The sequence below is a fragment of the Phasianus colchicus genome, chromosome 4 (genome assembly GCF_987193195.1).
Source record: "Phasianus colchicus chromosome 4, bPhaCol1.hap1.1, whole genome shotgun sequence".
Classification (NCBI taxonomy): Eukaryota; Metazoa; Chordata; class Aves; order Galliformes; family Phasianidae; genus Phasianus; species Phasianus colchicus.
In genome coordinates, this window is record NC_143439.1 from 70,884,915 (window position 1) to 70,900,982 (window position 16,068).

At 51.4% G+C, this 16,068-nt stretch overlaps 1 protein-coding gene across 1 annotated transcript; it reads left to right on the forward strand.

The window, feature by feature from the left end:
- The first annotated feature begins 11,379 nt into the window (after positions 1–11,379).
- On the forward strand, positions 11,380–14,337 carry EGR4 (early growth response 4). The gene is made up of 2 exons (XM_031588713.2): positions 11,380–12,119; positions 12,377–14,337. Exons 1-2 carry the CDS (start codon positions 11,981–11,983, stop codon positions 13,657–13,659), a joined length of 1,422 nt encoding a protein of 473 aa, XP_031444573.2. The 5' UTR covers positions 11,380–11,980; the 3' UTR covers positions 13,660–14,337.
- The last annotated feature ends 1,731 nt before the right edge of the window (positions 14,338–16,068 follow it).

The window sequence follows — 16,068 nt, forward strand, 5'->3', positions numbered from 1 at the left end:
AAGTTCAGCCCAAGCAACAGCCTGCATTGGGAAATAAGAAGTTGGAGATTTGGGCTGAAACTAGATGGTCTTTAAGGTCCCTTTCAACCCAAAATCTACGATTCTATGATTCTACCACCGTCCTGCTACCACTTGCCTGTAATGCAGCTGTCTTCATCTTCCAGAGTCTTCTTTATTTGTGACATCACCTTTCCACTTCCATTCCTTTCTCAGTTTCTCTCCCCCTGCACTGCCCTTTTTCTATTTGGTTTTCGATTCCCTTTGCCATGCCCGCGATATTCCAATACTAATTCCTTGATCTCTCACAGTGATTAACACTCCCATTTTGCCAATTTCTGAATCATCCTGGCTGGTTCAGCACACAGCCACACAAAGCACACGTCGTTATTCTTGGACACCATGTTGTACGAAGGAAATGCGTCCCCTCAGATTGCTTTCCCAGTTGCCGTTTTTGGCTACAGGATCAACCCGAATTTGCATGCAAAAAAAATTTGGTAGCCAATGTACTGTGGGTGTGTTGCAGTTTTCAGTAATTTTATCAGCACGATTGCTGTATCTTTCCATCTGTGAAGCAGATGGAAATTCACTATACCAAGATTTTAGAAGTTCGGAATTGGTCTCCTTTGGAAATCCATACAACCCAAGTTCAGAGTCTGCTGTTGTGAGACAAAACCTGCCTCATCTGTACCAGAAGACCCAGGAAACCCACCTCCTCCAAAGGAGAAGACAACTGTTTGGGGATTCATTCGCAGCTGAAGCAGAGTTGGATCATAAGGGCTGGAATATCCGTTGTTTTGGCCTTTAGGCAAGGCAACAGCCAGGAGAAAACAGTGCAGACAAGTAGGAGGTGTACTTGTGTTTCAGCATTTTGCCACTTAGAGCTTTGTAGGCATTGATGCTGAATGTTTAACTAAAATGAAGTTTGCTTTGAGGAACAAAGCTAAAGAACCCATTGCTGTAGATAACAAATATCATCCATTGCCGGCTCCTCTGGCTCCTGCTTTGTTCATTGAGGCTTTTTCCATTTCCAACGCCCAATTTCAGGTGCTCAGAACTTCTGCCAAAGAGTAATCGTTTGGGCAAGAAATTTCTGGGCCAAATGTCTCTCTCCAGCTGTAAAGTTTCAGATGAAACAGTTCTGTGGTTTCAGGAATGAGGGGAAGAAAAGAATACGTTGTTTAGTTAGATTAAAAAGTATTTTGGAATCTTATAAGACGTGGGATGATCAGGGAGATACCTATCCTAGGAAAATCCACCCAAACGTGCCCAGGGAGGTGGATGCCTTTAACAAACCTGGCTTTTTTTCTTGTGTTCGGTCTTTATGGCAGCTTTACAGAAAGGATCTGTGACTGTTTTGCCCTGGTTGAGTCTAGGTCAGCTCTCCATAGCTCCTTAGTGTGAACAACATGCACTCTACTGCCTGCTCCAATTCCTGTGTTAGGAATACAGCAGCTCAGGAGAACTTTCTTGGCCAGTGCCAAGAATGATATGGGCAAGAACTGACACGAAAGCAGCATTCTGCCCACCTCTTCCCAAGGCATCACGGTGGGGTGAGGTCTGTGTCTCTTGTGTAGGAGGAACAAAGAGGTAGGGCGAGATAGATGAGGCAGAAAGGAGGCAGGGCTTGCTATAGAATCATAGAACCATAGAATGGCCTGGGTTGAAAAGGATCACAGTGATCATCTAGTTTCAACCCCCTGCTATGTGCACCAACCACCAGAACAGGCTGCCCAGATCCAGCCTATAACTCTGGCATAGATCATTCTGGGACCAGGATCTCATGGCATGTACCATGCTCCTGTAGCTCTGACATCAGCTGGTGTCATCCTGATGAATTCTGGCATTTCCTACCTAGGGCAATCTATCCTGCAACACTGTGCTGCGCAAGCTGGAGGCAGATGCTGTTTGTGTTGCTGTGGGAAAGCTCCCACAGAAGAATGGCAGAAAAATTGGAAGCGTTGATTAGAAGCATTTAGCATACGCATTACATAGCTTTCGTTCCAAATTATCCTGATCTAACAAGTGCTGGGGGTGATAATGAAGAGCTATACAGACATTCTGGCAAAGAGCACCGTAGGGTTTTAACCAGGTCTCAGAGCTGAGAGCCTTCGGTCTTCTCTGGAAGAGTAGTTCAACCCCAGCCAAATGTTATGAGTCAGATCTTCTGTCGGTGTCAACCACTTGGCTCCAGCGCTGGGCTTGGCTCTGCAATTCAATGGAAATCAAAATGCAACGCCTGTTTTCCATGAAGCTAAACGTGACAAAGGGGAAATGAAACCTGATAGTAGGAAACAAACATTCCGCGCTCGGTTCAAGCAAGAGCCTGGCATTTGCAAAATGGCACGGCATTTGTTTGAGCTCATGGGAGAGATATCAGTTGGGATTAATCACTGCACTCAGTGACTGCGGAGGGAACGGGAGCAGCGTACAGAGAGGGGTTGTGTCACTGGTGAGAGCAAGGAGGGAGGGCAGAGCCGTGGTGTCTGATATGGCACGCGTTTGAGGCGTTGATCTGATCACCACGGGAATGTCATGGAAGTGCCAACAAAACACGGTCTCGTTTCATCTCCTTGGAAAACAAAGCACGTTTCCTCCTCTGAAACATCCGCGCTTCCAGTGTGTTGGGGGCATCTGACCTTTTGCTATCACCGATTGAATCTGAATTCTAAAAAATAAAAGAAAATGTCATGTGGAAGTTGAAGCAGAGCGTATTAGCGTGGTCCGTGACAAAGCTGGCTCTGTTTCCAACAGAAGAGTGAGTAGCTGTGATCATATTCAGGACCTGAGGACAGCTGGGTTGTAGAATCAGAGAATCACAGAATATCCCGAGTTGGAAGGAACATGATGATCATTGAGAACAACTCCTGGCTCCACAAAGGACAACCCAAAAATCAGACTGTATGGCTGAGAGCAGTGTCCAGACACTTCTTCTGCCTAGGACAGACTGGAAAATGAGTGTTCTCTGTGACTGCATGCTCATCCTAGAGGCTTTCCCTGATCGTGCTGGAAGGGAATGCTTGCTTTTTGAAGGAATGCATTATTGTGGGGATGTTTCCTAAACAGAGATTTAACAGAAATGTCTCTGCTCAAGGACATGGCTTTTTATTTCTATTTGTCTGTTGCCCCACAGTTCCTTGCAGCAGACTCAGCTCCTTCTTCTGCTTATTTTTAGCTATGAACTGGAGCAGCAAAGGGGAAGCCAGCATGAGTTGAGCATACATCTGTCACCACCCGCTGTCACAGCACCCAGACCTGGGTCCATCCCCTGCCACACTCACTGCATTGCCTCCAGCAATCGCATCCCACTTTCCTGGGGATGCCCACACCACCAGCATGCTGCAGTGTTATCCCTGCCATCACTGCGTCAGCTATGGGTTCTTTTGTCAGGGTTTCTATGGAGACTTGCAGTGTCCTAGCGGGTGGCTGCTCCATGTCCATTAATTGTCCACTCTTGTTAATTGTCATCAATGAGACACAGGAAGATGAACCCTGCCTGTCACACTGGAGTAAGGCAGGATTCCTACTGTTCCATCCATAGGTGTGGGCACCAAGCAATGAAACTCGCTACAACTGCCCACTGGTTGGGTTCATTTTATTCTTTCCCACTGGTGGCAAAGAGAGTTGGGTCCCCTTTGCCTGGAAGCAGTCACCTTTGGTCCTGCATGGAACACATCACAGAGGAGACAAAATCAAAGCAAAGTCAGAGGGCCCATCAGTGGGCCCGTCAGTTGAGATGCTTTGTCTTTATGACTCTTTCAGGCTGCATAGATAAATGCTTCTTGCATCATGAGTCATTTGTATGTTTATAAGAAAGTTTCAACCCCTGGCCCTCATTTTCCAGCTCAGCTGAACATTTGTATATGGCTTCCTAATGGTGTTGTTTAAAGATCTGTCCCAACTTCATTTGATTCCAGAATCACAGAATCATAGAATCAGTGAGATTGGAAAAGACCTCCAAGAGCATCCAGTCCAACCATCCATCTGTGCTGACTTTCCCACTCTGGGCTCATGCAGAAGCAATGTTGACCCAACCAGGTGTGTGAGTGCAAACCCAGACACCGTGCAGCCAGGTAATCCACATCAACACATGGCTGGCTAACCCCAGCTCCAGCAGTCCCAGCTGTCCCCTGAAGGATTGTCCTTGATCTGGAGGATTATCTTCTTGCAGGGCCAAGATGGACTCCAACAGGGACCAAGTCCATTGGTGGAGTCACCAACCATGGAGGTGTCCCAGTACCATGGAGTTGTGGTACCTGGGGACATGGTGAGTGGGCATAGTATGGTTGGGTTGGACTTGGGGATCTTAGGGGTCCTTTCCAATAACTTAGTGACTCTATGATTCTAAGTCCAAGACAGGGGTGGTCACAAGGTGCCCAAGAGCATGTTCTTCCTCCTGCATCTCAGCAGTGGAATGCCTTCCTGCAGTAGCAGCACAGGCTCCATCACTTCAAGTCAATCTAAAGGGCCATGGAGTTCCTTTGGCAGTGGCTGCTGATGGATGCCTGGAGGAGAGTACATTCATCTGCACTTACGTTCCCCTGCTGTCTCCTTCCAGGTGCTGGCAATCTGTAGCAATTGGCTTCAAAATGCAGCTTCAGACATACTGAGGAGTAGGCAAAACCAGTTTTCTCCCATGGCATTTTTCCACTGAGGATTTTGGGGTTAAGAATGCTTTCTAACCTATATATCTGAGAGTGACACTTGTTCCATTCATGCCTGAGTCGAGCAGCCTCCTTCCTACAAGTGAGAATCATAAAATCATGAAATCATTAGGATTAGAAAAGATCTCTAAGGTCCCCAAACCCAGCCCCAACCCACCCCACCATGCCCACTGCCCAGGTCCCTCAGTGCCACATCTCCATGGTTCTGGAACACCTCCAGGGATGGTGATTCCACCACTCCCAGGACATCTGTGCCAATGCCTGACTGCTGCTTCCAAGAAGAAATATTTCCTACTATCCAACCTGACCTCCCCTGGTGCAACTTCAGACCATCACCTCTCCTCTTGTCACCATTACCTGGGAGCAGAGGCTGACCCCCACCTCTCTCCAACCTCCTTTCAGGGGTTGTACAGAGAAGGCAACTTCTGCAGCTGCCATAGCTCGGCAGGGGCATTGTAGAATAGATACAACTTGTATTAATTTGCATACCATGCTATATTTAATAGTTTTCTTAATTCTATGCCAAGAGGCCAGAGATGTTAATTTGCAGAGTCCCATGAATTTCCAACCTTTGGTGTCAGCATCATCAGGGGTTTTAGTAACGTTATTAATACTAATGGCAAAATCACAGAATCACAATTGTATTTGGGATATGTGCTGAGATCACGATGCTGTAACCACAAGCAACACATCAGAACCTGATAGATGGATTTGTCTTCTTCAGCAGCTGACGGTGACAGCATTAAAATTTAGTTGGAAGGAAGGATTGATGGCACAGAAAGGCAGCTTCAGAGGCTGATGGTTTTATTTCGTGGAGAAGAGAGTTAATATATCTTTGTGCTGCTCTGATTAATGATTCTGAAGAGCGTCTTGGAAGCATTCCTGAAGAAGAGCAGTGAGCTGGTCAAGGAAACGAATAACCCTCACTAATGAGAGCACTGGAATAAATTCAGGTACCTCCTGCAATCAGAGGGCATGGTTAGAAAAGCAGCACTGTCTACACAAAGCATGGCTTTGGCCCCTGTTTGTGGACCAGGCTTTCTGCCTGTGGACACTGCGTGTCCTTGGCCATGCCACTTAGTTTGTGCTAGTGGTTGCAGAAAATAGTGCTGCTGGCATGGAGTCTATCAAGGATGTCCTCTGCCCATTCCCAGATCCTATGGGCACTGGGAGATCATAGAGTCATTAAGGTTGGAAAAGACCTCAAAGATCCCCAAGCCCAACCCCAACCCATCCCACCATGCCCACTGACCACATCCCTCAGTGCCACATCTCCACGGTTTTTGGACACCTCCAGGGACAGTGACTCTCCCACCTCCCTGGGCAGCCTGTGGAGGACAACCTTTTCCTAATATTCGATTTGAAATGATGGTGGCGGGATCTCAAAACCTGCTAGATGCTATGGAGAAGGGGATGGGTGGAAGTGAGCCAGTGCAGGAGGCTTTGCTCCTTTCCCCAGGCACAGAAATGTGCTCCATGTGAACCAGACAGCACTGCAGCCAGCAGAGCTGTTCTTATGTGTCCTTCCTTAGAGGGATTTTATTCTAATGGTTTGTTAATGAACGCCTTTATCTGATGGCAAGGCAGCTCTGTTTCAGGATGGTGGTAGCATTCATGTCATGCTTGGGGCATCTCCGCTGGCTCATCCTGGGTGGGTTAGGAGCCAAGCAGCCTAACAAGGCTGGAACTTAATGCTGCTGTTTCATTTCAGGCTTTGAGATCCTGGTCAAAGCTCTCTGGAAGTTTCAGAAGTCAAAAATGAAGCAGTTCAATGGTTTAAGTAAAGTTTTATTAAACAATATACTGCGTTTTTAGAGGTGATGAAAAACCAGCGTGAGAATGAGTGGAGAAAGGCTTATTTGGGGCTCAATGAATCATTTCATTCAGGCTGGAAGGAGGGCTTGCTTGAAGTGCCTGCAGCTTCCCATCAGCATGCTGCTAAGACCGAATCTTAAAGGAAAATGTGAATTTGGAAAGAAATTGAGAAAATCATCCCCTCCTGCTTTATTTCCAGGAATTGTGCCCACAAATGCCCAGCAAAGTCACTGCTCTCCTGACAGATCCATCTTCTCCCTGTGCTTGTCCTGAGCCCAAGCACTTACAAAGCCACACACTAAAAATACTGTAGCTAGGACACGGGATGAAGGAGAGCTGCTGCTCTGCAAGCCCACAGCATTAACACATTGCCTTTAGGATCAATTTGGACATGATCGTTTGTTGGGGCAGGAGAAGAGCTGACTTCATCCAACCCTATTTTTAGAATGCAGCTCAATGGCAGGTGGGCTGCCCCGCTGTCCTTGCCTGCTCCCAAATTGGAGGGATTTCACCCCAAAGCTGGTAAAACAGCAAGCATGCAGGAGATGCAAGCCAGAAAGGGTAAGGTCAGGAAGAGACAGCATCACAGCCGAGCACCCAAAGAATATGGTGATATTCAACAACAGCAACATAAAACCCAGAGGCAGATAGCCATCCGCCCTGACCTCCTGCCGGGCTCAGCTCTGAAATTCCAGCCAGCAATCCTCACTCATGCTGGGCAATGATAAAAACCCTTTTGGCAGACATTTCACAGAGCTTCACACGCTGCTTAAATCTGCTGTAGCCATCAGAAGGAAGGTGATGGTGGGCAGAAGTCCTCAGAGGTACGCAGAGGTGGTGCAGGTGATCTCCTCGACCTCTCCATGTCATCCCCTCTGTCACTGAGCATCCTCTTTGCAGAGCTGGGAATGGATTTGCTGCGGAGACAGCAGGGCTGGTCGTGTGCCAGTTGCCATGGAAATGCAGAGCGATGTGTTTGGGAAGTTTTCCTGGAAGGGCATGTAGCTGGTTGGAGGAGAGATGTGGGGCAAGGAATGGAAATCTGGCAGTGGGGCAGTGACCCGTTGGTGTGTCGCCTCCAGTGGACGACCCAAGAGGAATCACTGCTCCATCCATGACAACCTGGGGTGTCCAGCAAATCACAGCATAGCTTGGGTTGGGAGGGACCTTAAACATCATCCAGTTCCAACCCCACAAATCATAAAACTATATGTTGGTTGACTTGGAAGGTAACTTAAAGGACACCCAGTTCCAATTCCCAAACCACAGGATCATAGAATCAAAGCATGGCATATGTTGGAAGGGACCTTAAAGCCCACCCAGTTCCAATCCCTAAATAACAGAGTCATAGGACCATAGAATGGTTGACTTGGAAAGCACCTTAAAACCCATCCAGTTCCAACCTCCAAATCGTAGAATCGTAGAATCACAGAATCACAGCATGGCTTGGATTGGAAGGGATCTTAAAGCTCACCCAGTTGCAACCCTTAAATCCTGAGAGCATGTATGAAATTAACAGAAAGAGAGATTTATTTACCAAAACCACTCCTCATCTCACAGCACTGAGGGTTCAAAAAGGAACTGGACAGTGGGAAAAAAAATGCAAAGAGCTATTGAATATAAGGCACAGTTTTAACACAGGAGATGCACGAGCCATGAATATCTGGGGTGTGGAAGAAGGCACATGGGGGTTATCTTTTTCCCTAAACATCGTCTATGAGTACATAGGACTAAGTCTGGCTGTCATAGTGGCACAGTTGCCATGAGCCAGTGCTCAGCCCATCCCTTTGGGAAGATGGATTCCAGACTCAGCATAGTTCTTCTTTACTTGGAGGTGAGGCCCTGGCACAGGCTGCCCAGAGCTAGAGATGCTCAGGGCCAGGTTGGATGGGCCCTGGGCAGACTGAGCTGGTGGGGGGCAACCAGCCCACATCAGGAGTTGGGGCTGGGGTTGCTTTAAGGTCCCTTTCAAAGCAGCCATTCTATGACTGTGATAAAATCCCCCTGGAGCATAGGGAAGAGCCCAGATCATGCTCCTGAGGGTGAAAACTGAAGGAGAAATGGGACAAACTCAAGAGTCAGAACTTCATTTCCGTGCTGTAAGACCCCCTGGGAAACATCAGGACCTGAAAACTGGGGCAAGATATGAGCCCCATTTGCTCTCCCCACAAAGCATGGAGAGAGCTGGCCCCAGCGCATGGATTTCCTTCCCGTCCCTCTGTGACGACACGATTCACCATAGGAAGGCTATCCCACATCCTCCTGAGCCAAGTGCCCCTCTGTGCACCGAAGCCTGGTGCCAGCAGCCAGCCCCAGGGCCTGGCTGTGCTCCTAGTCACGTTTTCCATGACCTCATGCACTTCATTGGAGCCATCTCTGGCGGTGTCACCTCCCTGCTCAGAGCCGATGCTGCCCTCGCCAACACAGCCACGCTCCCCAGTGGGAGCTGCCAACAAAAAGAGTCATTTACAGATTTCAGAACTGATTTTCTAACGCCAATCGGCTTTTGTTTCTCTCATTCTAAGCAGAATTGGGTAAATAGGGCCATACCCATAGCACTCCAACCACCCCTGTGTGATTAGCAGCAGGCATGCTGGGGATGGGTTGATGGTTGGACGTGATGATCTTAGGGGTCTCGTCCAACCTTAACCATTCTGTGATTCTGCAGACAGCACAACATTTCCCTGCCTCAAACTGAAACACCACCGCTACTTTAAGATATACAGATGGGGCAATTTTTTTCATCTCCAGGAGAAAAGGAGGTCCTGCCTTCCTCACAAGAGTGAGGACTCTACCCTAAGACCCTACATCCCCCTGCATAATGCTGACAAACCAGATCAGCACATCCAAATAAAACAAGAGTGGAGATGTGGTAGGTGACCCTGCACGTAGCATAGGGGGTTGAAGCTAGATGATCATTGTGGTCCTTTTCAGCCCAGGCCATTCTATGATTCCATGGTTGATTCTATGTGGCACTGAGGGATGTGGTGGGGTTGGGTTGGGGTTGTTTTGTTTCCATCCCCAACCTCACAGCCTATTCTCTGACACTCCCTGAATCACCAGCCAGGCTTAATGCTTCTTTGCACTTCTCTGCCAGAGATCTTGGTGCATTTTACAGAGGAAAATGTGGGGAAGCACTGCTAGACACATCTGAGAGTGCTTTGCCCAAGGTGACGTGGTGAGTCATGGCCCAGCCAGGAATAGCACTGCACCCTTGCTTGGTCCCGTAGGTGCAGCCATGAGCACCCAGCATCCTAACAAAGCTATAGCCATGCTTCTGCAAACACACAGCTGGGGACCAGGGCACATCCCTTCCTGGCACAGGTTGCAGAGAGGTGTTGGATGCCCCATGGAGGCACTCAAGATCAGGCTGGATGGGGCTGTGAGCACCTGATGGAGCTGTGGGTGTCCCTGTTCACTGCAGGGAGTTGGACCAGATGGCCTTTAGAGGTCCCTTCCAACACAAACCATCCCATGGCTCTATAATTCCCAGCTTCCCAAATAATTCTTTGCAGCTTTCTCCTTCCTTCCCACCACAGCCACATCCCAGATGCAATGCTCATGGCCAGCGCTGAGCTTCCCATTGGCTGCACTGTGAATACTGTCAGACAACTATTTTCTACTGGGCTCCAAATCAGCTTGAGAAAGCCTTCCCCTCGTTACCCAAACCAACCGTGCTCAATGCCAGCTCACCAAGGCACGGCCACTCTGCTGGGCTGGGCTTTAAATCCAGGTTGCTTTTGGAAATTTGGAAAACCGGAAGCACGGAAAACTGAAAATATGGAAAGTTTGGGAAATTAGAAATCTCCAAATGATGAAGCTGGACAAGCAGGCTTTCTTCAGCGCAGATTTCAAGATGCTGAGAGCAGCAGTAGAAAGAGCCTTCCAAATCACTGCTCCTATCACTTCTACCCTTAAAACATCCCCTTTGGGTGCATCGATGGGGTCAGTGTGCCTTTTCCCAGCCTGAATCCATGCATGTGGCGCCGTGCTGGGTGGGAGCCATGTGCGGGGAGGGCTGGGGAGCAGGAGGAGCTGCCCGCAGCCTTTGGCTGCTCGCCCCATCGCAGGAGCAGCCGCACAGCCGGGATCCGAGTGCAAAATGCCAGCAGAAACGGCAAAACGTTGCAAAACCCTCCTCGGAAAGGGGGGAGAAACCTCAAAACCCGGCACCTTTCACGCTTCTAGAAGGAACAAGAGCAACAAAAGGCATTCACGGGGGGGGGAAAAAAAAATAGCAGAAGGCGAATAAGAGCCTGGGGAGATGTAAATCTGGAATAACAGCAGCCCACGTTGGGAACGGAGCCAGAGCCCAACGCTCGGGGCCGCATCCGGAGGGCGCTGCGTCCCAATAGTGAGGCTGGGGGCTCCCGGGGGGTGTGCACACGTTTGTGTGTGTGTGTGTGTGTGCTTGCACACCATGGGGAGCGGGATTGCGTGCGCGCTCCGGGGACGCACGCAGAAATACATAGAGATAACATGGAAGTGCATGTGAATGCACACACATACAGGTATGCACGCAGCCGCTCGTATCCTAGGCGCATAAATTGATGCACACGGATGCACAAGCACACGGAGCGGGCACAGACACACGCGCACACGCGGAGCGAAGGGACCGCGGCTCTGCAGCACCCGCGCAGCTCGCAACGATTTGTTGAGATATCGAGATCGGTAGTTAAAAAAAGAGAGAGAGAAAGAGAAGGAGAAAGGAAAAGGGGAGGTAGGGAGGGGGGGAGAAGGGAGAAAAAAAAAGAACCGAGAGAAAAGGCGGAGGGAGGGATGGGGGGAGGGAAGGGGCAGCGCGTCACGGGAGAGATTTCCTTATTGGGACTCCCTAGCCTACATCCTGAGTCCATATATGGGCATTTACGTCACGGCAGCCTCACTGGGGACTCCAGAAATGGCTGCGGCGGAAGGGTCGGAGCAGCCCCGCTGCAGCTATAAAGGGGGTGGCGGGGAGGGAGAGCCGGGTGTCCGCACGGGCTGCGCTGCTCCGCCGGCCCCCTCCCACCCCCCGGGCACGGAACCCCCGACCGAACACCCAGCACCGCCCCGAGCCCCCCCGGCACCTTCCCTCTTACCCCTCGGATTGCCCTACGCATCCTGCAGCGTCTCTAGGATTGTTCCCAGCGCCTCGCTGCATCCCCTGGAGGGTTCCCGGCACCTTCACCGAGCACCTCAAGCATCCCCTGCGTCCCCTGCGTCACCTCAAGCATCCCCTGCATCACTCTGAGCATCCTGAGCATCACGCAGGGCACCACAGAGCATCGCCTGGATAACCCCAAGCATCCTCCTGGAGCACTCTGAGCATCCTCTGCATAATCCTAAGCATCCTCCAGAGCATCCCAAGCACCATCCGAATAACCCCAAGCATTCCAAGCATCACCTCGAGTACTGCAGAGCATCCTCTGGATAACCCAAAGCATCCCTGGAGCAATCCTTCCCAGCTCACCCGGAGCATCCTCCAGCCCACTCCATCTGATCCATCCCTGCATCCCAGGGAAATGCTCAATGTGATGGATTTCTCCTGCTCGGACCCGTTGTATTCCAAGTACGAGGAGAGCTGCGAGATGAAAGCTGGGGACCTGCAGGGCTTGGGGCAGCCTGAGCAGCAACTTCTGGAGGAGGCCGAATTCCTCGGAGGTAAGGGCAGGGCCGGGGGCACCCTGCTGGGACTGCATTCCTCTGCCTGGAACCGAGCACATCCCCTCCTCTGTCTTGCAGTCCCTGGCTGTGGGTCTGGCAGTGCCCAGGGGGGTGAAGCCCAGGGCTCCCTGTGCATCCCCGGGGGAGGGGGAGGGAAATCACGCAGTGACGCACCATCAGACTCCCACCGTTCCCTCGCGTCTCCCTGTCTGTACCCCATTATCTTTCTAACACTCTCCATTCTGCATCCCCAGGTGAGCTGCTGGAATACCCCCCCCTTGGCAGCCAGCTGTCCCCCTCGCTCAGCTACACTGGCAGCTTCTTCATCAAGGCTGTGCCTGAGCACCCCCAGGATCAGGAGTCCCTCTTCAACCTGATGTCAGGGATCTTGGGCATCTCCCCCTTCGCCACCTCCGAGGGCCACCAAAGACACTTGGATGCACTCTATCCTTGTCCTGAGGTGGCACCCAACCAGATGGACCTCTATCCCAGCTGCCAGCCTGAAATGAATGGCTCCATGCAAGCCTCCTTCACCGAGCAGAGCTACGGCAGCTTCCCTTCTGTGGATGCCGTGCACCCACTGCAGCCTCAACCCTCCTTGGGAACCACCTCCCAGTGCTTCTTCGAGAGCAAGCTGCTGGACACCAAGCAGGACATCAAGCTGCCCTCCAGCTCCACAGCGCTGGATAAGTTCAAAGCCCCCTGTGCCCAGTGGGAGCCCATCACCCCACATCAACCCTTCCTACCCACTGGCTTCCATCCCACCGAGACCTTCCCAGCGGGGGAGAGCGGCCAGGCCATGTTCCATCCATTGGGCTCCAAGATGGAAAATGCGCTGACCGTCAGCTGCCAGGCAGAGCTCGGAAGCCTCACGGAGGATCCTGGCTGTTTCCCCAGCACCAATTTGGGTTTTGGCTGTGAGCCAGAGAACTTTGCTGACACCAAAATCCACAACCTCCCTGCCCAGCTGATGCCGGAGTTCGACTCTTCCCTGGCACAACCTGAGGTCCTTCCAGGTCTGATGGGCTCCACCGAGATCCTCCATCCCCATCCCTCACCCTCAGTGCCCCCCACGGACTTTTTAGGCCACCCCGTGCCAACCTCCGTCCCCTCTGTGCTGCCCACCCCTCCTATCTTAGCCGAGCCCAAGAAGAAGACGCGCCGCACCAAGTGCTCTTCCAAATGCTTCTGCCCCAAGCCCCATGAGAAAGCCTTTGCCTGCCCAGTGGAGAACTGCGTGCGGAGCTTCGCCCGCTCCGATGAGCTCAACCGGCACCTGCGGATCCACACGGGCCACAAACCCTTCCAGTGCCGCATCTGCCTGCGCAACTTCAGCCGCAGCGACCACCTCACCACCCACATCCGCACTCACACGGGTGAGAAACCCTTCTCCTGTGACACCTGCGGACGGCGCTTCGCTCGTAGCGATGAAAAGAAGCGACACAGCAAAGTCCACCTGAAGCAGAAAGCGCGGACAGAGGAGAAGCTCAAAGGGTTGGGGTTCTTCTCGGTGGGTCTCTCCTTCGGCACGCTGTGAAAACCCAATGTTGGTGATGGGAGATGGTGTTTCCCAATACAAGACGTTGAACGTCCCATGGAAGAGCATCCCATGGTGGGAACATCCCATGGTGGGGAGAACCTGGGGTGGCCCTGGAGATGGTGCAGCCATGGAGAAGGTGCCAGTGAAGGTGCCACAGAAGGAGCGCTGGGAGGAGAGGTTCAGGCCAGGCAGTGCTGGACAGCGACTCACACTGTCATAAAACCACGGAATCGTTGGTTGGAAAAGACCTCTAACATCATCAAGTCCATCTGCCACCAAGACTTTCCACCATTACCATCAAAATCAACACCTCCAGCCAATGGAGCCATCTCCAACCTGCAGAGACTGAGTCATCCCTACAGCTCCTCTTCCAAGGAGGAAAACAGGACAAAATATACTGTACAGAAGGGGATTGATTACCCACAGTTTTTATACTCACGGACACACGGGCTGGGGCTGTGTTTGCAGCAAGCTGTGCCTCACCCGCACTGCACGCGGTGTTCCGGGCGCACTGAGTGCTTTCCCAATGGAAGGCAATGGCAGAGGAGCAGGCACCGCGTGGCTTCATGATGGAGAGCGGTGCACGGCGGTGCCCCTTTGGAATGGTGATGTCGTAATTACGGTTATAAATATTTTCCTGTTTGTAAAAAGAATCTATCAGGACTATAGCAGAGTTGTGTCTATTTTTATAATTAAAGATTTGTTCTAATCTGAGCTCTCTCTGCCTTTCAAAACCTGCGCAGCAGCTGACGGCTGTGGGATTTCTGCTGCGTTTTTTTGACCTTTAGCTGCCACATCACGGGGGAAAAAAAGTGCCCAAATAACTGAGCATGGAGGGGAAACCCATCAGCAGGGATGGAAAACCTATCAACACGGATGGTCTTCATCCCCCTATCGCAGGGTGGGCAGCTCTGTCCCAAGGCAGAGCGGGGAAGGGGCCCTCTGCAAGAAGGATGCTGTGGCTCTGGGTTGCTCTGCAGGGAGCAACGTGGCTGCGGATGCTGTGCCCTGGGCACCAGCCCAGCGCTGCTCCTGGAGGGATTTGTCCTACTTGGAGCCCCGCAGTCGGCTCAGCCTCAGGCAGCCCCAACCTGTGGTCCCTGCGGTATTATGGGGGTGTGCTGCGGGAAGGAGGTATGGACACAGCATCCTGGGGGGGTTTCAGTGCAAGCGGTGGAAAGGATGTGTGCCCCTGAGCACCAGAAAAGCTTGGGTAGAGGGCAATAAGGAGACATCCCGCAAGAAATGGGGAAAACGGGCCTCAGGGATCGAGGTTATTTTTCTCCTTGTTACCATCGCAGAAAATTGGGGATCTGAGCCAAAACTGTGTTATAGAGGAGTAGAGATTTCCCCCTCCATCCTCGGGATCCCTCAGCCCTTTGTTGGCATTTGGGCTGCAGCATCCTTCCAGGTATGATGGACACTGTTATCCCATGTTTCTGTCCCATAGAATCTGCTGCCCCACACCATGGGGTGGCCATGGGTGGGAAATGAGTTTGGGAACCTGGACAAAAGGTCTTTCAGGGCTACAGAAAGGTGAAATGAGGATGGTTGTACCTGGTATCCTAAGTCCTAAAAGTCCCCTTGCACCTATCCTTAAGTCTCAGACGCCCATTGGCACCCAAGGGTGCTCATCCCCTCTGGGTGTGCTGCTGGCACCCTTTGCAACACCTCACCAGGAGAGGGCACACACAATTCCCACACGCCACTCAGCATGCATCATGCATGAGGCTTTATTAATACCCCTCCCAAAGTGCATCCATTATTGATGAGAGCCTGAAAGCTCTGCAAAAGCTCTGGGCTCTGTAAAGCCTCCAAGCTCTGCTCCACAACTGGGGCTACCGAGGGAGGAAGGGATGGAGGATGCAGCTGACTCAGGGCAGGATGGGGCAGGTTGTACCCCAACCTTTCAGGGTTTCTTGGAGATGGGGACAGCTGCTTGTCGCTCAGGATGGTCTCCCCATGCCATCTCCCCAGAGCTGTGTTCACAAACAAAAGAACACCGTGCTGGGTGGCTTTGGCACCAGGGACCGAGCTGGAGTGCTTGGGGCTGGAGGAGGAATAAGGCAAAGACTGCTGTGGGTGCTTGGGGACAGATCAGGACCAAGCTGAGATCCAAGGTGAAATATGGGATTGGGACTACATGATATTTGAGGTCTTCCAACCCAAGGCATTCTTTGATACTGAACCATGACCCAGGCTAGGACTCTACTAAGGACCAGACTATGACTGAGGTGGGTGTCTCAGGCTCCAGATCAGGACAAAGCTGGGCACTCAGGGACCAGACCAGCACCAAGATGGGGAGCTCGGTGTTTGGGAGCCAAGCCAGGATGCTCAGGGACCAGTTTGTCTGTTTAGGGACCAGATTATGACCAAGCTGAGAAGCAGCCCGGATCACTCAGGTTT

Bases quoted from the DNA above. Each gene is read 5' to 3' on its own strand.
- EGR4 (XM_031588713.2), top strand. From the start codon at position 11,981: ATGCTCAATGTGATGGATTTCTCCTGCTCGGACCCGTTGTATTCCAAG. The intron at 12,120-12,376 runs GTAAGGGCAGGG...CTGCATCCCCAG, and splicing joins GGAGGCCGAATTCCTCGGAG to GTGAGCTGCTGGAATACCCC.